The sequence below is a fragment of the Eublepharis macularius genome, chromosome 6 (assembly GCF_028583425.1).
Source record: "Eublepharis macularius isolate TG4126 chromosome 6, MPM_Emac_v1.0, whole genome shotgun sequence".
NCBI lineage: Eukaryota > Metazoa > Chordata > Lepidosauria > Squamata > Eublepharidae > Eublepharis > Eublepharis macularius.
In genome coordinates, this window is record NC_072795.1 from 83,225,237 (window position 1) to 83,252,145 (window position 26,909).

Genomic DNA, 26,909 nt, shown 5'->3' on the forward strand with positions numbered 1-26,909 from the left:
TTAAGATGAGGTACAACTCAGTATGGCAATGGGCAATTTCAATATTAACTTTGATCCACTGGAGAGCAACTTTCTCACCTCTCCCCTCCTGCTGGCGCCCAGCATGCCCTCTGAAATGCTGCTCTTCCCCAGGAACACCATTTTGAGGTGCAGCAGGAGGTGGGACGTGAAAAGGTTGAACTCTGCAGTGTTCCCTGAAAGACCCTGGTCAATCCAAGGTTTTGTAATCCAAATGTGCTTCAAACTGCCCAATTGCCACTCTTCACTATAAATTAGGTCCATCAAACAAGGTTGCATTTGAATGCCATAAACAACCACCAGTTTATAACAAGAATGAGCGTGTTCACCTCAGGTTCACACCCTTCCTGTTTTCCTCACGCACAAAGCCAAAAATGAAGAGCTCTGGTTTTAAGAAACCTTAACAAACTGCATTTGTTACATCCTGACTTGGATGTGTTAACAAATCAAGTTCAACTTGTAGAACCCCAGTTTGTACAAACTGCAGTTAGACAGAAAGTTTCCTAAATGGAAAGTCTTCAAACTCCATCCCAAGCATCGGTTAAGTCAAGTGGAGCATGTAAACGTTTGCTTCTGTCAAGAAGCAGGTAGAATTTGTTCATTATGCCTAAGGACAAACATGGCAAAGGAAGAACAATTAATTCACAGCTTTAAAATGAAGAAAGCAAGCAGATACAGAATTCTTGCTTTACATTGTGTCTCCAAAGTTCTGAGTCCAAATCTTCACTGGTGAGAGACTTGAAGCTCATTGCAAAAAAAAAAAAATGCAAATTCAGAAAAATAAGTAGGAAGTTTAAAAAATGTTAAAATACAGAGTAATATGGAGAATTTAGAAGTTTTTTCTAGATTATTTTAAAGAGAAACTTTGTAGTCTATGGTACTCTTTATTGTATGTATTTCCTGGTTTTACTACATTGTTTTCCAGTTTCTGTAATCCATTTTTTTATTTCTTGATACAATGGAATTTTTCTTTATTTAAACTATAAACAATAACATAAACGCTATAGACAACAAACGTAAAGGATAAAAAAATTCTAAAAAGACACACTAACAATACATAAACAAGTGAGAAAAAGAAAAAAAAGAAACCCTTAAACTAAACTACAGATTGAGTTTCGATTTTCTCCTCCACAAATATAGATCATTTTCAGAGTCTCACTTATTCTAAATTAAACATAAGAGCCCTCTTTTTTCTATTGTTCATGGTTCTTAATCCATAAATCCAGATGTCCAGACTTTATTACACATTTCATGTAAAAAGTCTATAAACGGTTTCCATTCAGTCAAAAATGTAACTCTACAACTGTAGAGATGGCCAGACAAGAAACAATGGGTTAAAATTAAAGCAAAAGAGTTTGGGGCTAAATATTAGGAAGAATTTCCTGACAGAGCAGTTCCTCAGTGGAACAGGCTTCCTTGGGATGTGGTGAATTCTCCTTCCTTAGAGGTATTTAAGAAGAGCTTAGATGGCAAGGAGCAAGCTATGGTGCAGTGAGGTCGGTGGCTCTGAGAAGCTTGTCTCCAAAGGAGAGCCGAAACCCAGTGGTATGGGGACTTGGGATTCCTGAGTTCTGGGGAGACCCCGCAGAGAGGGGTCTCTGAAGCAAGAGGCTTAACTGGGGATTCACTCCAGGCATTGGAGTTGGAATTCTGTGAATTTGCCTTACAGCACAGATCGCTGTGGATGCCATTTTACAGGCAACAAGCTGCGAACACAGGGACGGACAGATTACAAAGAGCGATATTCTTATAAACAAGAGGAGTCAGTGAGAAACAAGCTGTACATTTACAGAATAAAAGAGAGCCGTGCATGACAATAGAAAGGAAATAAAGACTCAGCCCTTCGAAAAGGATTAAAGAGGGGGACGGTGCTGTGGATTCCGCCCCCCACCCCGGAAGAAACAGCTTTCAATGGGAGTCTCAAGCATGGGAGAGGCTTGCAAAGAGGAAGAGTAATGACCTGCTTGGAATTACAAAGTTAGAGGAGAAAGGAAAAGTCCTGCTGAGTGAGTAAAGAAAATAAAGTTGCACTAAGATATAAAGTTCATCAAAGATGTAGGGGAAGGGAGTGGAAGACAGTACCTATGGCATGAAACGACAGGAGAGACTTGGCAGAGAGCTGAAAACGAACACGGCTGAGGATAAACTGAGTATACGAGGCAGATTGGAGAAGGAATTTGGGGAAAGTTCCCCCCTCCTTTTGGAGTTAAGCAAAGAGAGAAACTGCCAACTGGATTAAAAAGGGAAGAAGCTGCTGGACGTTCCTTCTATCTTTGAAAGAAAAAAAGGGTGAAAGAAAGGGGGGTCTGGGAGATTTGGGCAATTAAATTTGTTTACCTGTGTCAAACTGTGTTAAACAAGAAAAGAGTTTGGCTCATAATCTCTATGTAGTATAAGCATTTAGTCTAAAACTTGTATTTGTTTCCATGAGTTTCCTCCAAATTGTGTGATACTGTGGTGTTATTGTTAATATGATATAATTATTGCTTAGGTGTGATAGACGGCTTGACAAGGTAATACAACAAGAACATATAAAAATAAGGAGGGTACATTAGCTGTACAGACAAAACTTAACAACAATAATATATACCACTAGAAGCTTCAAAATGAGTAAAATTACAAAACCAAAACTTTTTCCAGGGCAAGCAAAATCTATAGGGATGATGTTGATACAAGAAGCCTTAAAAGATCTTCAACAAAACTTACAACAGATGTTTGCAGTAAATATAGCACAGGCGCAGAATAATATTGCAAAAGTATCAGAACAAATTAAAGAGCTAAACGGAAAAGTGGATGAATCCCAGGAACAATTGAAAGAAAACAAGCAAGATAAGACCAATTTGGCATGTTTAATCCCCAAAGTAGATGAAAGAATGGATACAGTAAATCAAAAGGTGGAAAAGGTGGAGACTAGACAGAGAACTTTAGAAGACGTCATAATGAAACAAAATATAACTGGAAATAAAGAGGGAGTACTGAGGGATATACCGTTTGAGGTAACTGCACCAATATTGAAAAGGGGAAATAGAGAACCTCCAAAAGAAACAGACATTCCCTATAGAGTGAACCCAAACTCTAAAAGGAAGATTAAACTGCCAAGAGGGGTCCATGTGAGATTTACAAAGAGAAGGATAAGAGAAATAACATTGAGGGAAATGAGAGATAAAATTGCAAACACAAAAGGGAATGAGATGAAGATATTCAAGGAGACACCCTGGAGTACGAGGCAGAAAAGAAGAGAATATTATTTCCTCTCTTCATTATTGAATGATGATGCAATTACTTAAGGAGAAAAAATAGACACAACTGGAAATGAAGGTGACCCCAATCCACCAGGCAGATGGACTGAATGGAAATATAAAATAAGAATTTAAATATATTCTAGTAAGATAGGAACCAAAATAACAAGAAAAGGAAAGAAGTATTAGAACTAAATAAAGTAGGCTTATAGTAACAATAGGTCGATAGCAACGAAAGGTGATTGAATGGTAGAGATGGACTGAAATATACTGCATAAATATGTATTAATTATGTAAGATCTGATCGATCAGATGCTAGATTAAGCTGGAATTAAAATTAATAAAATATATTAACAGAACTGCATATACTAACAAAATAAATAAACGGAAAAAATAAAACAGACACAACTGGAAATGAAGATGGACTCCGCTCTATAGATGGAGGGAAGGAAAAAACAAAACAAGAACTTAAATATGATTTAGCAGGACACAAACTGATAGGAGTAAGGAAAATGAGTATTAGAACTAAACAAAGTAGATCTACAGCAATAATAGGAGGATAGCAGTGAAAGGATTATAGAACTATAATTGTATAGAAGAGATGGACTGAAATGTTTGGTATTTACATGTATTAAGTATGTAAAGCTTGAGTAATCTGTTATTAGTTTAACTTGTGATGAAAACTAATAATAATATATGGGGGGAAAAGAAGAGATTAGATGGCCACCTGACAGCAATGATGATTCTATGACTCAATAATGAATGTATGCAGATTGGGAGAGGGTTGGCATTGGGATGCTAGGCTCTCATGGTCCTTTCTTACATGTCCAGGGTAATACTGATCACCACTTGGGGGTCAGGAAGGAATTTTCCTCCAGGCCAGATTGGCTGGAGATCCTGGAGGTTTTTTGCTTTCCTTTGGGGCATAGAGCAGGAGTCACAGGAGGAGGGAAGACAGCTGTGAATTTCCTGCATTGTATGATGTGGTTAGGCTAGATGACCTTGGGTCCCTTCCAGCCCTATGTTTCTATGTTCTATGCTCACTCCACCTTCCTGAACTTATACACAACAGCACAGAGGCAGCATGTGCTAAAAAAGTGCTGATTGTGTGCCAAAGAACAAGCAAGCACACTGAGCAATCAGGACATGGCAGGATTGCCACATCACAATTCAATCTAAATTGAGACATACCAGGTTGGAATCAAAGTACTTTATCTGAAGAGCTTCCAAAGTTGAGTGATGTTGCTTCAAATGCAACGTTAGTAAACCATAATGCCAAGATTCTTACCCTGCCCTCCTCTGCACATAGTCCCCCCTCCCCTTTTCTTTTTACCCTCCATTGCAATCAGTTGAGGCTGATTAAACAGAGAGCAACTGACTGGCCCAAGGGCACCTAGTGAGCTTCATGTCAAAGTAGTCCCAGTCCACACCCTATTGCTTCATGATCTAGGTGACTGGCTTGGTTTATGGACTAGTAGATTACAGTGGATAGAATGAAGCAAAATTCTGATTTGGCCTCAAGCTTTGATTAGCATATTCACAGAACTGTTAAGAAGTTAACAACTGCAACACATTTTGTGGACTGAGAAGTGAGCTCCAGGCTGTTAAATTGCTCCCCTGCCAAAACTTCAAAGGAAAAATAGCTACATAGGTGAAACATTCACCAGAAAGATACAGAGTATCAAGAGTTCAGTGATACCAGACTGTTAACAAGCAAAGTCGTAGAAGGCTCACAAGACTTCCTGATCTGGAGATGGTGGAGTAACTAGCATATAAAGCAAAATATTTTCCAGTGAGAAAACCAACTGTTCAGCACCAGAGATCACAGGGATTTCATTAATTTTTTTAAAAACTGACAAAATTCCACAAGAATGTTTACCATACACCATACAGCTATCATTAGAAAATCACTAGTGTAGCAAAACATCACTTAAAAATGAAATGAAATATTTTATATTATTTTAAAGTAAAAAATGCATTCCCCTTCAGACATCTAACTTGGTTTTAAATTCCTGAATTATTTGTTGTTAACAAAATGTAACTGAATTAAAGGTAAGTCTTCATAAGGCAAGCTAGAGGCATATACATTTAAAATCATCAGGAACAAACACAAGCAGAATGGAACAAAAATATGAAGTTATATTATAAATGACAGCAGTTGGCCAGGAAGTGTATTTCTTAACCGTTTCTTTCATTTCCTTATTTTATACTTGTCTTGTTAATGTACTTCCCACTTCTTTGGCACAATAGTTGCCTAACCTTTATCAGGCGAAAGGAAACAACTCTATATTTTAGATTAACACAAAAGTGTCATATTGTAAATGTTTGTATCTCAGCAGTTGGATCAGACTGCCCTGTCTACAGTTATTAAGAACTGCCTTGAAATGATCAGGTACAGAAACCTTTGTGAACTAAAAGACACACACACACACACACACCTCTCATGGGATATATATATATCCCATGAAACCAATCTGTCCTCAGAAACACTCTTCAGTAACTGTTCTGGTTCTTGCTCACTTTGACCTAATTCCAGGTGCAACCAGATGTGCACAAAACTTAGGGCTGTCTCACAACATATGATTTAACTGCTGGTTCACAATAGCTTTTTAAAAATGACCTTTTACAAGAGAGGCATCGTTTAAAGACTACTGTGCTACATTGTTTCTCATACAGAAGATTTACTGTAGATAGCGATCAGCTGTGACAACAATCCCTTCAGATGATCATTGGTATATTATTCCCAACAAAATGCTAAATCCCAGGAAAACAAAATTGTACGGCTTCTTACCTGCAGCTCCTTTGAGACTCTCTCTAAGTGGTTAGTTATCTTTTTTATTAGGTCACTATACATCTGTTCCGAATGCTGCTGGCACACACATTTATACACACAACTGCAGAAATAAATACAGGAACAATGATGAATGCATAACAGTTTGTAGCATAGGGAGAAAAACAAGAAGTATTAAGCCAGCAGAAATCTGACTTTAAAATACTAACTGGCAATTTCAGCAACATTAATTCTAAACACAAACCTCACTGTAAATAGGTACAATGGCAGTGGGTCTGATTTTCCCATAAAGAAACGTACATACTTCAAAAAAAAGTTAAGGCTGATGTAGCCTTACTGGGCAATGGCAGTAGATCTGTGAAACTGCAGAGAAGAGTAATTATAGCTCCTGTTACTGTGGGCCAGTTTATAAATGATGTTTAACGCCATCATGAAAGGAATTTGGTATTTCTGGAAACTCTGGTGTTTCCCTTCAAACACTAAATTTAATACAGTAAATTTATTAAATAACCTGCTCACGATACCAAGGCAAGACTAAATTTTACGAAGTTATACCAACCTCCCTCTATCAACTTTCCCAGCAGTGACAGCCACAAACCCAGAAGCAAAAGTCAGTATCATTAGACATATTGCAGGCTGTGGAGTTAACATCATTAAATGATGTGATGCGAGCAGAATCAATTAGATGGATTCTACCCTATGGGGTGCCTCAGGGCTCTTCCATATTTATATGAGGCTGCAGAATAAGATCATCCAAAGTTCTGTAGCTGATACCCAGTGCTACATTTCATTATCTAACCCCCAAAGGTGTCCGTCCTGGCCTGAATCAGCATTTTGAGGTGATGGTGTGAAGGCAGAACAAGCTGAAGCTGAATGCAGACAGGAAAGAGGTAATGCTGGTTGAGAAGGGTCTGGACACAGCAATGGTAGATGGAATAGAGTCGTAGAGCAGGTTAAGAGTTTGGTACTTATGGAGCTAGCCTTGCTATTTGAAAAAGCAGATTGCTGGGGGAGCTGAGAGCCTTCTACCATCTGGGGCACCCACTCTCTCCAATTTCCTAGATGTGCTAATCCATGTTTTTACAATCTCACTGTTGGACTAAGTACTGTAGGCTTTATTTATGTTATTTATAGTCCAATTTGCTCAATGAGACTAAAGGCAGATTACACAGTGTAATTATACAGATTGGAGTGCCCTGGAAGAAAACAGAAATGGCAGTTGGTTCAGAATACAGAACAAGATGGGTAGCCATGTTAGTCTGTCTGTAGCAGTAAAAAAGAGCAAGAGTCCAGTAGCACCTATAAGACTAACAAAATTTGTGGTAGAGTATAAGCTTTTGTGAGCCACAGCTCGCTCACTCTTCTTTTCTACTGGTTCAGAATATGGTGGCCTGATAATTGCTAGAAGCTGGCTGTCAGAAACACATCTTACCCATTTCAAAATAGCTTAATTGGCTGCCAGTTTATTTCCAAGTTCAATTCAAGGTGCTGGTTATGACTTTTAAAGCCCTTCACAGCCCAGGAACCACATATCTGAAGGAGCAACTCTCCCTCTACATATGTCCCTGTGCACCAATTACAATATCCTTGTGGTTGTTTCATCATTAAAGGAGACCTGACTAGCAGTGACAATGTCTGTGGATTTTCTGTGGTTGCTCCCACTCCATGGAATAAGCTCCCAGGGAGTAGGGGATGCCATGCTTGGAAACTTTGGTTGGGGGACTCCATCCTGGGAAACTTTTAAGGAGGTGCCGTAAGTCTGTTTTATTCACCAGACCTTAAAATGGAATGTAAATTGCAGGTACTTTATTAGGGTGGGGAGGAGACTGGAGTTAAATAAACAAATAAGTAATTTTGAATAGTTGCTAGTACACACACACACACCACAGTGTGTGCTTACTATTAGTATATTTAATAATCAGCACAAACAATTGCACTGCTGATATCTGGCTTGTGGATGCCCTCCTATATTCCAGTTCCATACAGACATATGAAGATAAATGTTTAAAGGCACCCTAAGAGCATATCCAGACTAGCACTCTCATCCACATTCCAAATACTAATCTTTATGTTTCCTTCATCTCTTTAAGGAGGTACAAGACTTTGTGCAAAACCAAGAACAAGAAGTGGAATGCAAACATGAATAAATCACAGGATGAAGTGTGCATCAGTTTCAGGATGCAGTTTCTGGACAAATATCAATAGAAGGTAAATCTCCACACACATCAGGAAGCACCCCAAGATTTCCATCCATTAACTTTAAAAAGGTTACAATTTAAAAGAAATATGTAGAATAAATTATCTTCAGCACATCAATTTGATTAGGTAAGAGATAAGAGTAAGACACAGGCAAACTGAATCTAAACCACTGAAAACATCTAGAATTGTCATTCTTGTCGAAATATTTCAGCATCTTAAACATGTTCCAGAAACAAAATGTTATCTGCCAACTCCCTCCCCTCAATTATCTACATGAAAGAATTACATTTGACCAAGTTATAATAAATGCAATGCTTACATTTAATCAGAAATTAATGGCAAAAAATTTTAAGCTTCACATTACCCAAAATATTTTGCAATTATTTCCATGAGCAGATGTTCAAAAGAGTCCAAGTACAAAACTCAAAAATACAAGTACCAGGGACAGTTTAAAAAGCAAAGATATATTTTTATTATTCGGTTTGACTTTCTGGATAACACTAGTATCATTTGAAGATACTATACACTACACGCACATCCAGAACATTTCACCATAACTAAGATCAATTAAAGGTAATATAATCGTCACATTCAGTTCAACAGGACTTGTTTACAATTGCCTTTTGTGCCATATGCAGATATAATGTATTTCTTCCTCTACCATATGTTTGTCCTCCTCTACCACCAAACAAGGATTTCCAGTACACCAGAGAAAGGGGAAGCAGATATATTATATCTCTTGTACTTATGTGGCACAGTCTCACAGTCTAGAGAAAAGGATGAATGCCTGCCTTCTCTGTCCTCACATAGGTAAGTATAAAAGGGATCAGAGGAAGGTCATAGAGGTGCCAGTATTGTACATCAGACGGCATGCTAGCTTTGAACATGAGACCCAGGTTCAAGCATCTATCTCAGCAATGGAAAAAGCTTCGTGGCTTCAGATCATATCTCAGTATCTTCTGCTCCATGGAGCGGTCACAAAGTGACCACCCCTATACCAAGTGCCAGGAGGCCTGTTAACCACTGCAGATTTCCCTTCTTATTTAGTGAAGAGCAAAGCAGAGATAAAATAGTAACACAAATTCTAATCTTCTGTTCATGTGCATGGGATCCTCCAGGGGAACAGTACTGTATAATGTTTCTCTGCCAACTAGCTGAAGGTTCATTGTAGAAGATATTAAGCTTCCCATCCCCAGTGCCACAGCACATGTTGACATAAATACTGTATTAGAATCAAAGGGACTAAGAACCTAGTAGTCAATTCCTCCCTAAAATAAAACATCTAACCAGCAATACCCACACAAGCTCTCCTCCTCTGTTCTCGTTCCATTCAAATAGTACTTGGATGTTTCCCCAACATATTTTCATTTATGGATGGTTAAGCAACTATATTTTTATGCAGTTATGAAGCTTGACTGATCTGAGCAAAGGAAACAGCGAACAGTTTCCAGTACGTTCCTTGAAAAACTCTATTAAGCACCATGCAAAACCATTTGTTTTAAGTTAACAGATGATCAGTCAACTTGATAAAGTATCTAAAATCTGGAAAATTCTTCCATCTCAACACTTACCAATTACATCATCTATTCTAGCACATTTATATTAACTAGACATTTCAAATAAGCTAAAGTTTGCTCCATTTTAGTAACTGATTATTCCAGTTGTAAATTAAATTTCAGCTCCTTGAGTTCTACCTAGCAAAAAGTAGGAACGGATTCATGAGAAGATGAAGAGGACCCAACAGCTCTGTAACTCCAGCCTTTTCACTGCTCAGTGCGACACTCACTGCAAGCAACAATGCTCTTACTTACAACAGAAGGCTCATAGGTCATGCATTAATGCTGAAGACATACTAGTCAAAAAGGTTCCGCACATAACAAAACCAACAGCTAAATCTGCTCAGGTTTACATTATTAACACTGGCAGAAATGAAGGTTTTGAACACATGCAATGAGAGCCAGAGGTGGACAATCTGGGTCCGGGAACCAGTTCAAAGGGCCAGATTTTTGCCAATCCAGCTAAATTGAGATTTCCCAGATCAAATGAGAGAATCCTAGATCCAATTCATGGATCAAGATCCCCAGATAAATCCAAATTAATCCGGATTAACTCCAGAAAGCATGGCTTCAGCCTCTTGGCTGGATGTTTCCCTGGCATCCCTCCCATCCTACAGTCACTCCATTGACCTATCAGTTAACATGCTCAATTCAAGGTATTGGTTCTTACATACAAAGCACTTCACGGCCTTGGCCCAGCATACCTACGAGATTGCCTCACTCCTTATGTCCGTCCATGGCAGCTTCGCTCAACTGAACAGGGTCTCTTGCAGGTGCCAGCCTGCACATGGGCGAAATCAACAGCAGCCTGCACATGGGCTTTCTCTGTGGTGGCCCCTACCCTATGGAACAGTCTGTCTGAGGAGGTCAGGAGAGTCCCCATTCTCCTGGCTTTCTGCAAACGATGCAATATGGAATTATTCAAAGAGGCTTTTTACTCAGATAGAAGGGAAGTATTATAGGTAGAGGGTCTCAAATGCTTCGCTAATGAGTTAGGGACCATAGACTTCGAGCAACATATTATCTGTTGCTCGAATATGTACTCCTGTACTACCTGTACTTCATGTTATCTAATGTCACTCCTAGAATTGATTATGATCTGTTTCAGTAATTCTTCAACTCTGTATTGGATCCTTTCTAATGCTGTGTCTTTGTAAAATCCTATGACATTGTAGAAATGTCCATGACATTGTATGGAAATGTCCTTGATCCTGATAGTACTAATCTCACACTATGTAATCCACCTTGAGAATCAGTGAGAAAGGCGGACTATAAATGATATAAATGAATAAATCCCCCATGGTTTTTTTTCCCAAAAGGTGAGAAGAGGAAGGGGGAGGGGGAGTAAGTGGCCAATCCATGTATGAGCTCCACTTGTATGTCTTCCTGGCTTCTGTGAGTGATAATGATCCAGCTGGGCTAAGTTGTAACAGTATTCCTTGATTCAGTTTGGTTTGAGTGGAATTCTATGTTTTGGCATGATTCTCTGATTTGATGTCGGTCCCTTTGCTTCACTTTGGTTCCGGGGGGATTCCATTCCCTTGATTCAGTTTGGTTCTATTGAGCTTTTTCTGAGTTGAGCTTGCATTTGGGAGTGTTCCTCTGGCCAGTGGCTGCCTTGCCCACTGTGTTTCTGCCCGAGAGCCAGCTTGGAAATTTTCCCATCATAGGAAACAATGGGGGGCAGCTTGTTTAGGGGGCACTTTGGTTTGTGGGGGGGGGACTTCAGTTTGATTCTCTTGGGTTTTCTCTGGGATGCGCTTGCATTTGGGAGTGTGTCTTTGGCCACTGACAGCCTTACACATTTGATTTTTTGCCTGAGAGCCTGTTGGAAATGCTTCCCCCAAAGGAAACAATGGAGAGTGGCTGGGGGCACCTTATTCAGGGGTCCATAGAATTGGACCCTGGAATCCAATCTTCCTGAAACTTGGGGAGGGGGGTCTTTAGTGGATAGTCAGGGGTAGGTTCCCTGCAAATTTGGTGGAATTTGGTTCAAAAATTCCCCCCTCAGCTCCCCAGATTTCTTGGGAGAGTGAATAAATTACATGAAGTTTTTGCTATCCAGGTTTTCAGTATACAAATGAATCTTTTAAATTTACAGCTTCTTAGAGAGTGCTATGAATCTGGGTCTCTAAGCTACATACCAAGGTGAATTTGATTTAAATCAAATCAATTTAAATCATGATTTAAATCACTAGTCAGTAAGACAAGATTTAAATCATGGTTTTCTACATAAAGACTCCTCACACTTAGCTTCTTGTGCAGATCTATTCTATTCCCAACAATCTTCTATTCATTGAATTTTTTGAAACTTAGCACTTAAGAGGTAAGGGGTTGGTTCTGCATACAAAAATTTGCAAAGGAACAATGGGATTAAGGTCCTTTTCTCAACTGTGTTTATTTTATAACCTTTTTCCTGTGTCTGAAGAGACATGATCTCTTCAGACACAAATTCAGTTTTGAGAACTGTAAAACCAAGCATCTGCGATAATATCTTCTAGATAGAAAAACTGCCCAATATTCTTCCAGAAACCTCTGGCTCTGCGCATAACATTGTGAATGGATTAATGAAATTCGTTTACCAAAAAATTTAAACACTGCATGAATCCAGCCTGCTTCATATTGCCCCTCTTGACCAGATTTAATCCTTTGCAGTTGTACCTTGTTTTTAGACCAGAAGTTTTGCGTAACTTCCTTTTAGAAGACACTCAGAGCTCAGTGACGTATGCTGTGGCTAAATTTTGCTCTTTAGCTGTTAAGAAATGCAGATTGCTTTTAACTGAAAACGTGGTTTAATTGGTTTTTTTTGCCTATTCCCACTGTTCTTATCTCATTAAATTCCTATTAATGTTTCACTTATCACTATGGTTTGATGTGACAATTTATCCCTATCTCAGAATTGTCTTGTTTTACTGGCTTTTGCTGCAATAATAAACCAAGCAAGCATCAAGCATGTCTGCCCTTCTTAATTTAAAAAGAGAGGCAGAAAGTTTCAGAGCAGGTTTATCCAGGTAACACATTCGATGGGAAGGTTAGTGCCTTTTCAGAAACAACAAAAGGAGTTAAGCAAGGCTACGTTTTGACCCTCTTTGCTATTTACGTCAACAATTAGATTAACAACCTTCACTTAGGTGACACTCATCCCCCCTCCCTGACAGACCGACATATAGTAGCCCTACTTTTTGCAAACACAGTCTTGCGACCTAAATCACCTAGAGATTAAATACCAAAAGACAAAAGTAATGGCTCTTGGAGTGGAGTATAAAGGGTCATAGGTTACAACAGATGGCAACTTACAAGTACCTAGGGTTTATGATTCAATCTACTGGGGCAAAAAAGGCCCATCATGAATATGCTACAAATTCTGGCTGGAAATCTGTGCAAGGTATCACCAGACTTTTCTATACCAAAGCAGGGCAATACATTCCAGTAGCTCTTAAATTATATCTTTCTAGGACAGTGCCACAACTCATATATGGGACAGCATTGGGTCCAACCTCTTCAAGTCTAGCTCCTTTGGAGAAAATTCAATCTAAATTTTTAAGAGCAATATTTAGATTTCTGTGTAGCGTTTCAAATGTGGTTTTATGTTTGGAAACCGGGTTGCTGAGAATAGAGACCAGCGTAACCCTGGCTTCAATTAATACTTGTCTTAAACTCAGTTATCTACCAGAAATTAACTATGTTAGGCTTTTTATTTGAATCTCTCCAGATGATGGTCCCGGACCAGGCAAGGGCTGTGGTTAAACAACAAATGTTAGATGTTGAGAGACAGAAGGATATCGCTAAAGTCTCGAATTTTCTAACCCCCCACAAACGAGATATGTGGTCCCTCCAGCTCCCTATTTATCAAGTCTGGAAATTCCGTCCCATTGAAGGCTTTTTCTTTGGCCTGATGCAGTATATTTCCATCTGCAGTACTTGAAGTCCATTATAAAAAGATCCCAATGGCTGAGTGTGTCTGCTCTTGCGAGACCGGCAAAGTACAAACAATTGAACATATCATGCTTGTCTGTAAGTTCTACCAAGAAATATGTGTAAAATATATTCAAACTATATCGAAGACATTTTTGAGCCTTCTGGATATGGAGCTAATCAATAAGCTCCTATCGGGTTCTAACCCTCAGATCATGCTTGCTAGAGTCAGATTTCTGGCTACAGTTTATCAAATCTGCAGAGACTATGTAAAGGAGTGGCATTCGTTTCTATGTTTTAACTTTGAAAGATCAAATCTCTGTATTTATATTGTTTTTTAAGGTTTTATATAATTACTTTTATACTGAAGCAGTGCACTTCGAGTCCGGTATCTATGTTTGCAAATGGATGTAATGGTTATTAACTGTAATAAATCAAATCAAATCAAATCAGACATTGCATGAATATACAGCCTCATGCTATGTAATTAAAAACTAACCCTTTTAAACTGTTGCTCACAAACATTTCTTTTCGCACCTTCTTTGGTGATTGCTCTGTTCACCAAAGCAGCTTGTTTTACTTTGCCCAGGTCCTCTCATCTCAAACTCGACCAATCACTTGGCAACGCCCTCACCAGTACAAGGGCACTGTTAAGAAGGGTGAAGGGAAGGGGGGCGTGATATGGGCTGTCCCTAGCTCAACTCCCAGACCAGAGTGGTTGGAGCCAGTAAGGTTCTTGCCTGCTCTGGGGCTGAAGGGAGCAGGAGGGAGAGGGATGTATGAGGCTAACAGACCCCTGGGAAGGGATGCCCATAGCAACAAAGTTCTCATATGACCCCTCTTGCCCCTGATACAGCGTCTAATTTAAATGATCAGAAGCACCACAAACACAGACTCCATGACTAGCCAGGATGATATATTCCATTCTGTTCAGTGGAGCTAGTTTTGATCACAGAATTCATGGGAAGAAGACCTTCCCCCAACTATAGCTTTACTAAATGTAATAGTGTGAAACAAACCTTGCAAGTACTGTGTTTTGATGAGGCCCCATGAGTGTCTCAAAAAATGGTCTGAACATGTGCAAAGCATATATGCTATGCCACAACAGTTAGAGGTTTGTTCTTCCTTAAAGCCCTTCTTTATGTTAATGCACAGTACAAGATTACAAGACCAAAGAAAGTTTCCTTGAAGTCAGTTGCCCATACTACCAAGCACATGAAGGAGTTTAAAATTCCAAGATATCTGGCTGCTCAAGCATTATTATCCAATGCTGGAATTCATACTAGTGCCTAAGGAAAAAGGACACTGGCATTAAGGTCTACAAATATAAGGTTGAATACAGTCACCCGTACCGTAACAGAACTATACAAAGGTTTCCTCACCTGTATATTTGTTCATAGGAGATAGGGATGTAGTCACCAGGACTCTGAGTTAAAAGTTGATCTATGGCACTATCCAACTTTGGCCAATATGTGCTCTTGTAATCTTCTATTGTTATAACATTCATTACTATAGGAGAAAAGAAAGTATTATTTTATTGCACTGAGAACTTAACTAAAGGACGTATCAGCACACAAAAAATTAAATGCTGACAAAATTACACCTTAAGTCATACATTTACAGATGTAAAAAGTGTTGGCAAATTGTTTCCTGATCTAAGTAAAATGTTTATGTACTTTGCTATAGTGAAGTTCTTGAGGGGCAGTGTGGTATAATGGGTCTCTGTTAGACTAGGATCTGGGAGACTAAGGTTTGAATCCCCACTCTTCCACAGAACCCTATTAGGTGACCTTGGGCTATCACACATTCTCAGCCTACCCTAACTTACAGGGTTGTTGTGAAGATAAAATGAAGGAGAGAATCACTATGGGCCCCCACTGGGGAGAAAAGTGGAGCATGAATGAAGTAAATAAATATAATTATAAGGAATTTACACAAGAGATGCTTCAACAGCAGATTGGCACCTTGATCACTATTTCCATTTTGCTTATAACTAGGGTGCTACTGCAGATCTTAACAAGTGCTTCTGTCTGCTTAAACAAAAAAAGTAGGCATGCACATATCTATTGGACAATATTAGTATTTAAGGATGATTCCGCACATGTTGGATAGTGCACTTTCAATGCACTTTATCAATCGTTTGAGGTGGATTTTTTGTTCCGCACACAAAAAAATCCGTTCCAAATGATCTATAAAGAGGATTGGAAGAGCATTATCCAACGTGTGCAGAATCACTCTAAAACAGAGTAGGGCCTTCAAGTCACTTACTCTAGTTTTATTGAAGTGAGATTTCTATTATAACAAATAATTCAGGCAGTGGTCAACTTTGGATGTATAGTGCCTATCTCAACACACGCACTGTTCCTATCAATAATACTTACCTTCCTTTTTACAAAACAAGGTACTAATGCTAAGGCTTTTCAGCACATCTGAGAAGCTGTTATTTGTAACCTGCTTCTACCTCTTCCTTAGACAAAAAAGTCCCTTGGTCAAAACACATGCAAGTCTTTATCATGTACACACAAAGCCAGGCTCAAATACACTCCCCTTATTTCCAGCGTAAAACACAGGCAAGCTCTGAGATCTGGCCATTATTCTTATGCTTTCCTCTCATAAGCAGAAGGGTAGAAGCAAGGAAGGCAGCTTTATCTCTTGTGCTTTAAAAGGCCAAGGTCACACAACCAGCAAGGCAATACCACTGCATGTATTCAAAATTAACACAAACATCAAGATCACAGGATAGGCAGGAAGCAGAAAGGACTTAAACACTGGCTAAAAGCTTTATGGTAGAACTCTCTCTTAAAAGGTGACAGGTAACAAGGCACACTAAAAGAACAAATCAAACGAATACTTATGGATTAGATTTTTTTTAAAGACTTGTGGGAAATTAAAGACTGAGATTCATGGGGGTCTAAGCTTTCATGGATTACAGCCCATTTCATCAAACTTGAAACATATCATCTGATAGCAGATTTAACTCTCTCACATACATAGGCATAGAGAAAAAAAATAAAATCATTGGTCAAAAGAGGCACAATCTATATGATTTGCTATACAAAGCTCAATTATATATATTTTAAATAAGCATAGTAACCAGGGGACTACAAATTGCAGCTGGGTTTGATAGCCAGTCAGTATTTTCTCCTAGCCAGCAGTTCCTTAAAAGATTAAAACTAACGTTATATACATATCAACACAGGGGTGGGAAAACACATTAAAAACAGAGTGAACTTCCATCACCACCCTTACAATTAAGAAAAACAATGTGGTGACCAAAAGGGGTTGGGAGGGGTGAAAAAGTCAAGAAAGCAGAAGGAACTCCCTTCATTTAGGATTCCACGGCTTGGACGAAGGACATTTTTTCACTATGCTTTAGTGGGAAGAGAACACTGGGCTGTCCAGCAAAGAGCCAAGCTACAAGTGACGCCTGACACAGGTTGGACACTTGTCAGCTTACCTCATGTTTTGATGGGAAATGGTCTTACAGCTTGGCTCTCCATTTAATTGAAGTTTATAGAAACCACACACACACACACCCAGCAGAGGGGAAGGGGGGCACCCAGCGAGAGCCCAACGTCTGCACTCCCCTCCCAACCGCATGTTCTCCCTCTCGTAGACTGCTGCTCTGTAAACTTCAATTAAATGGACAGCCAAGCAACAAGACCAGACTGCCTACATTTCCCATCAAAACTTGAGGGAAGCTGACAAGTGTCCAACCTGTGTCAGGCGTCACTTGTAGCTTAGCTCTCAGACAATGAGAGTCAAAAGTGTGCATGGGGGGGGCGGGGGGTGGACAGAAAAGGATGAGCCAGAAGAAAAACAAAATAAACACTAGGAAACTGAGAAGTAAACAGGAAAAGGGGAAAGGGGGGGATAGGAAATGAGATTCATTCCTTCCTTCTCTGCATATTCAAAAGGACTGGAATACCAGGGGAAAGAGACAGTTCCTCTCATAATCCCATATCCCTTTTGAAGAAAAGAGATCGAAGGGGTCACATTTCATACATACACCCCAATTAATCCCACCCAGTGGCTGTGTTCAGGTTAGCAGCCAAAGAGGCTCCCCATCTCCTAACTCACCAGGGTAACAAAATATACTTGCCGCTGACCATTATTAGTGGAATAGTGCATTAGTGGAATGTTGGGAAATTAGGTTAAAAATTCTGTAGATTAGAATTGTGTGGCAATACTGCATTAACACTTTTTGATACTATTGGGAATGGGCACTATGCTTGAATATAAGAAAAACTGAACAGGCTTTAACTCTTGCTTTTTGTTGCCTTTCTGACACACACACATTTTTTCCTTCCTGCAAACTCATGCCACTGCCCACAAAGACCACTATTCCCAGAACTAATCAAATGGCCTCTAGTCCACAGAAGTATATACTACATTGCTAGTGCAACCCTACAAAGCTACTCCAGTCAATGGCTGGCGTACTTCTGCACAGGACTGTCTATCAGTTTTTATGGTATCAAGAGATTCCTTTTGGGTTTGCTGTAACTAACAAGACTTCCCATCAGGATTTTTTTTTTCTTTTGCAACTCCTCACTTCTTAATATGTCCCTGGGCAATGCTCTTCAGTAGATGCACACTCAACACACGTTAAGGGGGGCACTGAACAACCTATTGGCACACTTGAATAGACTGAAGACTCAAGCTCTTGTCCGCCTTAGTAGGAGACCTCCAGACAAAACACACAAACACTGACTCGTCTCAAAGTTTGGCAACCTAGATGCATGGAAAACGGGCTGCGGCAACAGGATTTATTGGGGCAGGGGAGGGGAGACCAAAGGCAGTTCAGGGCTCTCCATTTCCTCCGCAAAATACCCATAAATAAAACTAGTGCACTCGGTGGGTTGGGGAGATACAGCGCTCAAGCCCATCTTGGACCGCTCGGAGGGCAGCCAAGGCGTCACTCACAGAACTTGGAGACCGAGGGGTTAATGTTGAGGTTGATGCCGGCGGCGGCCCCCCCTCTGCCCGGCGCCGGCTCGCAGCCCTTCCCTCGCCCATTGGCAGCCTCGGACAGCATCTGGATCTCGAAGTCCTCTTGTGGGCGCAGGGGGCCCCCATGAGCGCACTCCTCGCGGGGCTCCGCCGGGGAAAGCAGGGGAGGCGGCAGCGGGGGGTGGCCGTAGCTACCCCTTTCTCCTCCCCCCGCCGCCGCCGCCTCCCAGTTGTTGTGGTTTTGGTCGTCCATTAAGGCCTCGTAGCTGCTGCTGCTGCTGATGCTGCCGCCGCCCCCCTCCTCCTCCATGCTCTCCTCCTCCATCCCGATAGGCCGCGGAGGGCCGCTCGGCCCGGGCGGGGAGAGAGATGGAGAGCGGGGGAGGGAGGGGACTGTCACAATCGGCTTCCTCCCATCGCAAAGCCGCAGGCGTCACGTCGCCGAGCTACAGAGAACGAAGGCAGCCGACAGCTCCGGAGCGGACCCACAGGAAGCGATTCCCTCTCTGCCGTAAAGCCGCCCGCGTCAACGCGACATTGTTGGCCAGCCACGGAAGTTTGTTTATGCGCCGGTCGCCTCTTGATATAAAGACTTTTGGGAATTGTAGTTTAGCTAATGCCTTTTTTCTGCCGGGAAGGGCGGAGTTTTGTAACATGTCGCCATGACACCAGAGGCAAAGTCGTGCAGTTTTCCATCCGTCTGTGTCGGAGGACGGGTGTGCCGCAGCCGAAATGACAATCTTAGTCGCGTTAGTCAGGGCTCCAGTACTTTGCACTGCAAATATGGCACAAAAGCATGGATGCAAAGCACTGAAATCAAATGAAATTGTACAAAAGCAGTGAAATCAGATTACTTGTACTCTTCAAATCATAATGCGCATGTCCACAGACAGCACTGTCCGAAACATCCAGTGCTTTGTGACACTGCCATGGCACCAACCCATGGATCCAAGATACAGGTACTCATGAGTCTTCACAATTGTTACATGGAGTTCCACATCCAAGTTAACAGATTACACAATATAACATGGATCTACCAAGCTTTGTGCCAATACCATTTCAGTGCAAAAAGATGGATCACAGCATGGATCCTCCTGAATTCACGTGATTTTTACAGAGTCACACAAAATTCACCACAAATTGCAGATTACAAACCCTCATAGACTACAACAAAATCACAGTTGTAACACATCATATTGCAATCCTGGGATGTGAATGTGAACTGATTTGATAGGGAGCAGATCTGGGTAGAAATCAAAAGGATCCATAAAGATCCTTGTGTTTACACCCTGACATAGCCACAAAACACTGTTTTGTTTTGCATGTGTGTGTGTTTTGTAATGCAGTATCTGAACATGAATGCAACATGGTGTAGGGTGCTGAATTTCAGGGAAATCCATCTGTTCTGAGGAGTCAAGCAAATTCATGCGCTAGGACCATATTTTTGCACTGGCTGCGCCATGAAGCACTTGAACCACTTTTTTTTCAGATGCAGCCCATGGATATGGATGTGATGTGTAATTTGACACTGGATTTGGGAGGACTTTGTGTAAACTGCACAAGGATCCATGTTTGTGAGTCCTGTTCTTGAGCCATGGAGCACTGGATACAAAAAGTAATGCGTTGAATTTATTGTTGCCTAATTATTTTAAGTGTTTTGTAGCACCACATGGCAAGATATATATATTTTTTAAAATCTTGAAAACTGTGGGAGAGATAGGTAGTTTTAATTTAAAAAGTAGCCTGGCTCTGATCTGACTATTTGGCCAAGTAACTAGTTCCTTCTTTCACTTAGTAGTACAAATCACCATCATCAATAGATGCAATTTGATGAAGATTTGATTCATATAGGCAGCAGGGGCTAGTCACTAACTCATGTTCTAGTTAAGTAAATGTAATTTCAAGACAATTTGTCATAGAATTTGAATAAACTGGAAGCAAAAGGAAATGTGTACCCTAGTCCAAGGATAATTTAGCTAGTGGTTTTAGGAAATATCTCCATCTAGTGGTGTAATGTTTCCATTCATCAATTGCTTAAATTCAAAATAATTAGTTTTCAAGCAACCTATAGTTTTTCTAAATCACACAAATAAAACATATTGCCCCAAACAGCTGTTTTATTAGAAAATTTTCAGTATTTTCCTACATAATATTTCCTTTACTTAATTCCCATTACTGTGTAAAGTTTAGAGAACAATATGCAAATAATTAGTAAATTCAAGAGCAGGTGAGTGCTCCGGGTTACAGGTTCTCACTGAGATTATTTCTCCAGTATGTTGGACCTGAATTCATTTTTTTCTTCAGAGAGGTTCTGTAGAACAGCCTTAGGTTAACTCACTATCTTCATCCCATCACCTCACCTTCAAAATATGAGTAGCAATAATGTTTCTCAAAAAAATGTCAACAAAATGGATAAAATAATATTCGTAAAGTATTTGTGCACAGCTCCATCCTTTATATGAATACTCAGAAATAAGTCCCACTAATTCAGTGGAACTTACTCCAAAGTAAGTATGCATAGGGTATCCTTACACTCTCAGCCTAACCAACATCACAGGGTTGTTGTGAGGATAAAATGGAAGAGAGGGAAATATTGAGCATCACTTTGGGTCCCCATTGCAGAGAAAAGTGGTGTATAAATAATAAATAAAGCAATGGGCATCAGAATAAGCATGCACAGGCTGCACAACTGTGACTATGATTATTAATTCAGTTTAAAAAAATTGCAATGCACCTGGCTTCTACTAACCAGCTATGCCCAAGGAACCCCCGCTGCGGGCCCACAGCAATGCCAAACCCCAAGGAGTATTTGTGCAGCCCACAGGCTTTGCTTAGGAAATAGCATATTTTAAAAAGCTTCTGACTCTAGTGACAATGACAGCAAGATGATGCTGGAAACTGTACTGGCACTCACCTCCAAACAAATAAAAAACAACAAATAAAAAACAAAACAAAAAGAAGCCCCAAGTCGCTATTCTTCATCTCCCATAATTCCAAAGTGTCTCTAAAAACATAATTCAAGGTTTTTTTCACAAAAATCAGGGCAAGGCTTAGAATTTCATGGGCAAGTGAGATTAAAATACCAGCAATTATGCCCATCAACTGAATTTTGCCACCTGCCATATTCATGAAAAGGAAAGTCAAGTTATTATAATTGTATGAAACTGAGTATATGATTCCAGTGTGAGTTCTCAGAGTCATATCATTTTCCTACCTCCTCGACAGTACACCAACAGACAAAAGAGTCCATCTGCCTGAATTCCTTTCAGGGGCTACATCAGCATACTGCCACAATACCACTTGCTTCTCTGGAACCACACCCATACTGGGGACTGAGAAGGATCAGCAGCCCTGGCAAAGCACATCTGAATATGCACTCCTGTAAACAATGACATCATATTTTATAACTGCTTTTTAAAGATTTCTATCAGGATGATTCATTAGTTTGCTGCCTCTGTTATGGCTAGCCTGTCTGAACATCCTGCTATCTCTGGCTTGAACATGGGCAAAAGAAACACAGGGTTAATTTATTGCTTTTGTCTGGTGTTAGCTTCACATCACTGCTCTCTTGGTACACCAGGTGGTTTGCTGTTTTTAGCATCACTGGAGCCCGTTAGGATGAATATAAAACTCTGGAGCCTCAGACAAGAAGCCATTTCTAACTCAATGCAATTTCTAGTCACTGTATAGGCCCATATGTGAATCTGCACATCTTTCTCGACAGCTATTGAGAAGCATTACATGTTATTCACCTGCAGGGAAAGCAATCACGCCACAGTACTGCCAACCTGACTGCCAATCTGTTCTACAATTGTCAGGTTTTTAATATTGCTGTACAAAGGAAACACTGGGATTTTCCCCCCTGTGTTCTGCTTTGTGGGAAATTGTCTTTCATAGTTCTCATATCAATCAATCAGCCATGAGCTAGTGAGATGTGCCATGTAATAATATGAGTTTAGGAAAGAAGATATTTAAAGCCCTAATACATTGTGTCTTTTTATAAATAAATGGTCTCTTTAGATGCCTCCTGGCTTGTCAGCCACTGAGATACACAGTCACTACATTCTAGTATTCTTCACAACAAGGACAAGAATTAATAAAAGCTCACTAAAGATGAAAATGGAATTTATCAGGATGCGTCAAGATTTTTACAAGGTCCAGAGAAATGTGCTGTTAAACCTGCCCTTATGCACGGTTTCTCAGACAGAAGCCTGCTGAGTTCAATGGAACTTCCTATAAGTGTGCTAGGGATTGTGCAACCATGGACGGTATATGGCAAGTCCCTGTACTAGCCTGGGAGTGTTCCTATGAGTTAAAATACTCAGAGTCTCATACTCACAGTAGCTTGAATAGTATGATGCTTGAGATTCACTTTTGGGTTCTGGTCTTAATACTATCAGTCCAGCTGTTTAAATGCCATTGCACCAGTCAGGTGGGTGTAGAAAGGGGTATAGTCCTTTTGTGAACAAAACTATCAGTCAAATGTGATAGTAACAGAGAGTGGTGAGAGTTTACTGGAAAGAAACTCAATGGTATCAGTTGGTTAGTCATTGATTACACTATACCAACACAGCATATTCTTAGGACTGGGTGACAAAATAGTGGGAATTTCCTGCCTGTCCCAAGCCTGCCTTGAGGATTATGAATAGCTGGAAATCAAAGACTCCCAAGCCAAATGTCATTCATGGAACGGCTCTTGGTCACTTCCCTGCTTTTGCTGTGGCCCTTTTCAACCCGTCCCCCCATAAGCACTCCTGAAAATCTCAGGAACGGCATGTGATGCAGTGCAGGAGACTGCAGGGGAAAGCAGTAAAGAAACATCCACACACACATGCCATGTGAGCACGCACAGGAAAGGATCCAACCCTACGTAGTCTGAGCTTGCTTTTTTGTGTTCATGATCATGTTAATGTCATATTCCAAAAGATATCACCAATATTTTTTCCCACCAGAATCTGATCCTAGATCTTTGCCTGACTTGGTCTTCTGATTCCATTTGTAAAAGGGAAAATGTACTTCATTGCACACATCAGGAATTCGTTCAGTTGTGCAAGAAGGGATGTCTGTTTCAGGATGAAACACACTTGAAACATCTCATTAATTCCTTAATGAGTTCCTATCTAGAGAACAAAGCTGTCAAGAAGATACCATTCCGATGCACTTGATAATTTAAAGCAGCATTTAGGATCATAATTTAAAGTAGCATTTAGAATTTTAAGCATCATAAGACTCTTGCATAAGCTTAGTAATCATGGGATAAGGGGACAGGTTCTTTTATGGATTTAAAATTGGTTAAATGACAGGAAGCAGAAAGAAGGAATATATGGATAGTTCTCATGATGGTAAAAAGTGAGTAGTAGGGTCCCACAAGGATCAGTATTGGGACCAGTGCTATTTAATGTATTCATAAATTGTTAGAAATTAAGGATAACCAGCATAGTAGCCAAGTTTGCAGAAGAAACCTATTATTCAGGATGATGAAAAACCAAGTCGAATTGTGAAGAGCTACAGGAGGACCTCTCTGAACTGGTTATGTGGACAACAAAGTGGCAAATTAAGTTCAATGTGGTAATGCATATTGGAGCAAAACCTCCCAAGTTCAATTATATGCTGATGAGGTCTGAAGTGGCTGAAACTGAGATTGAAAGAGATTTTGATGTAATATTGGAAAACTCAATGAAAATGTTGGTTTAGTGTGCGAGAAAAAGGAAAACTCCATGCTAGGAATTACTAGGAAAGAAACTGAAAATAAAAAGGCCAATATTGTAATATCCTTGTATAAAGCTATGGTGTGGCCTCATTGGAATATTGTATGCAGTTCTGGTTGCTGTCTCTCAAAAAGGATATTGCAGAGCTGGAAAAAGTACAAAGGAGGGCAGCAAAAATGATTCAGTAATTTGAGCCTCTTTCCAATTAGGAAAGGCTGGACAGTCTGAGACTTTTAGTCTAGAAAAAAGATGGCTAAAGGGAGACATAATCAGGGTTGCTATGCTCCAGGTGGTGTCTGCAGATCTCCTGGATTTACAACTGAGCTCCAGTCCAGACTACCAAGAAAATGTAGTCTGCTTTGAGAAAATGGCTGCTTTTATATCCTACTGAGTTCACTTCCCTCTCCAAACCCCGCCTTTCCCAGGCTCCACTCCCAAATTTCCAGGAATTTCCCAACCCAGAGTTGACAACCCTAGATATAGCAGAGGTTTAAAAAATGATGTGTAGGGTAGAGAATGTGGATAGATGGAGCTAAGAAATTATTGAGAAATGGGTTCAGAACAGACAAAAGGAAATATTTCTTTACACATTGAGTAATTAAACTGTGGAATTAGCATTGGCAGGAAAGGGGAACTAGCACTTACACTCCTGACAGGCGTGATGATGTCACTACCAGAAGTAACATCATTGCACCCATGGAGAGAGCGCCTGCTGCACACTGTCCCAGAAAGTTTGTTGCCTCCAGGACCCATTCTCTTAGGCCTTTCCCTCCAGCTGGCCAGGTGACTGGTAGTTGGGGGCAGAAGCTGGAAGCGGGTGATCCCTTACCCCCACCGGGAGCTGGCAGCCCTATGTGGAATTCAGTGGCAGTGGCAGTGGTGAGGGCTATGAGCGCAGATAGCCTTAAAATGGGGTTAGATACAGTGACCCCCTTATATATTGCCACCCACCATAAACCTCCCTTCAAAGGTTTGGGGCTTCACAGGCAGTTATGGGCAGCCTCAATACACCAGCTGTCTAACTTCTTTCTATCAGGCAGAGAGCCCAGACCCAAATCCACACTGGGTCTCCACTCTCCTCTCCCCAGAGGCTCCACCAGACAAGCAGCCCATTGCCTATATTTATTGCCCCTCACCCAACTACTGCCCAGGGCTATTGGGAAAAGGGAAGTTAGAGTTTACTTAACATATCTACGCTCCCACAATTTATTAAATTTGGCCCATTTGTGACCAGAGTGTTTGAGGTTTGTGTTTGTATGTCTTATTTATCTTCATCCAACAAGTTCAAGCCAGCCAGTGTTAAACTAGAACCAATAATAACTTTTATTTACAAGAGAACACTGGAGTGATTTTAAAACTCCTAAATATTCTGTGGTAAAACAGGGAATGTTACAATGCATCATATCTCTGCCAGCCATATCTCTGTTGCTTCTTATCAGCCTCAAAACCTTCTTCCCCCAGTAACTGCCTTAACTGATCTTCCAACGGACTTTGAACTGTTAGTTACCCAGCATTCCGTCAGCTCTCACTGGCTATTTCCCAGGAGAGGCAGAGCTGAAATTCATTCTGTCTGCCATAGGAACATCAATGGCTATCAGCCATGGTGACTAAAGAGAGCCTCCATATTCAGAGGCAGCAAACCTCTGAATGCCAGTGCCAAGAGAAGGTAGCATGGGAGGGCCTTGGTCTTCATGCCCTATTTGTTTGGCCCTCCAAAGCAACTGATTTACCACACTGGGAAACAATATGCTGGTCTAGGTGGACTGCTGGTCTGATCCCTCAAGATCTTCTTGTGATCCTATGTTCTTATTTCAATAATAATAAAATGATAATAAAACAATCTACAATAAGAATTATTGTGTAACATTTTATATTGCTTTGTCTTGCTTCTTTTGTAGATACCTGCAGGATTGAGCAACAAGATGGCCCAGGCCCTCTGATAGCTCATATCCTAGGTATGGCAAAAAGGTAATTAGCAACCAGATAACTCATAGGGACTGGCTACAAGTCAGCTAGCAAACAAGGAACTTGCAGTGTTGCTCTAATAAAGTTCTAAACATGATCAAGGACGCAAGTGTATGACTCCATGCTGAGAGGGAACAGCTGGGAATTAACGGGACTGTTCCAGAGGCATATACCCTGGCACTTGGTGGGATGTCATCCCAACATGAGAAAGTCCTGATAAGTCACTGGGGTCAGAGGAAAAGTAGGCCTTGTCCTTTCAGTCTCCTAGTAGCTTCCTCCTGGGGCAATTCCTGATCCTAGGCTTTCCTCTTCTCTGTCTTTGGACCTTCCTCTTGATAAGGAGAGAACCCTGGAACATGACAGTCAGAAGTTTTTATCCAGAAGGATTGAAGAATTCAATGATTCATTCCAGTTCAGTTGGACATTTCTAAGGAGCCATTATTTGTGGCCAATAAGAGATTAGCAGTTCACGTCTTAACTGCAGAAATTCTTATCACGCCTAGAAATATATACTGCCTGAATCTGTACACTCACAATAAGTCCATATTCCAAGCGTCTGTGTTGACCA

General features: G+C 40.5%; 1 protein-coding gene across 1 annotated transcript in view; it reads right to left on the minus strand.

The window, feature by feature from the left end:
• CACUL1 (CDK2 associated cullin domain 1) overlaps window positions 1-19,188 on the minus strand; it is an 80,380-nt gene extending 61,192 nt beyond the window's left edge. The window contains exons 1-3 of the mRNA XM_054984184.1: window positions 18,642-19,188; window positions 15,101-15,227; window positions 6,049-6,151 (exon numbers count right to left, since the gene is read on the minus strand). Of these exons, the coding sequence (XP_054840159.1) occupies window positions 6,049-6,151; window positions 15,101-15,227; window positions 18,642-18,993 (582 nt within the window). The 5' untranslated portion in view covers window positions 18,994-19,188. The remainder of the gene's footprint in view (window positions 1-6,048; window positions 6,152-15,100; window positions 15,228-18,641) is intronic.
• Between the last annotated feature and the right edge of the window lie 7,721 nt (window positions 19,189-26,909).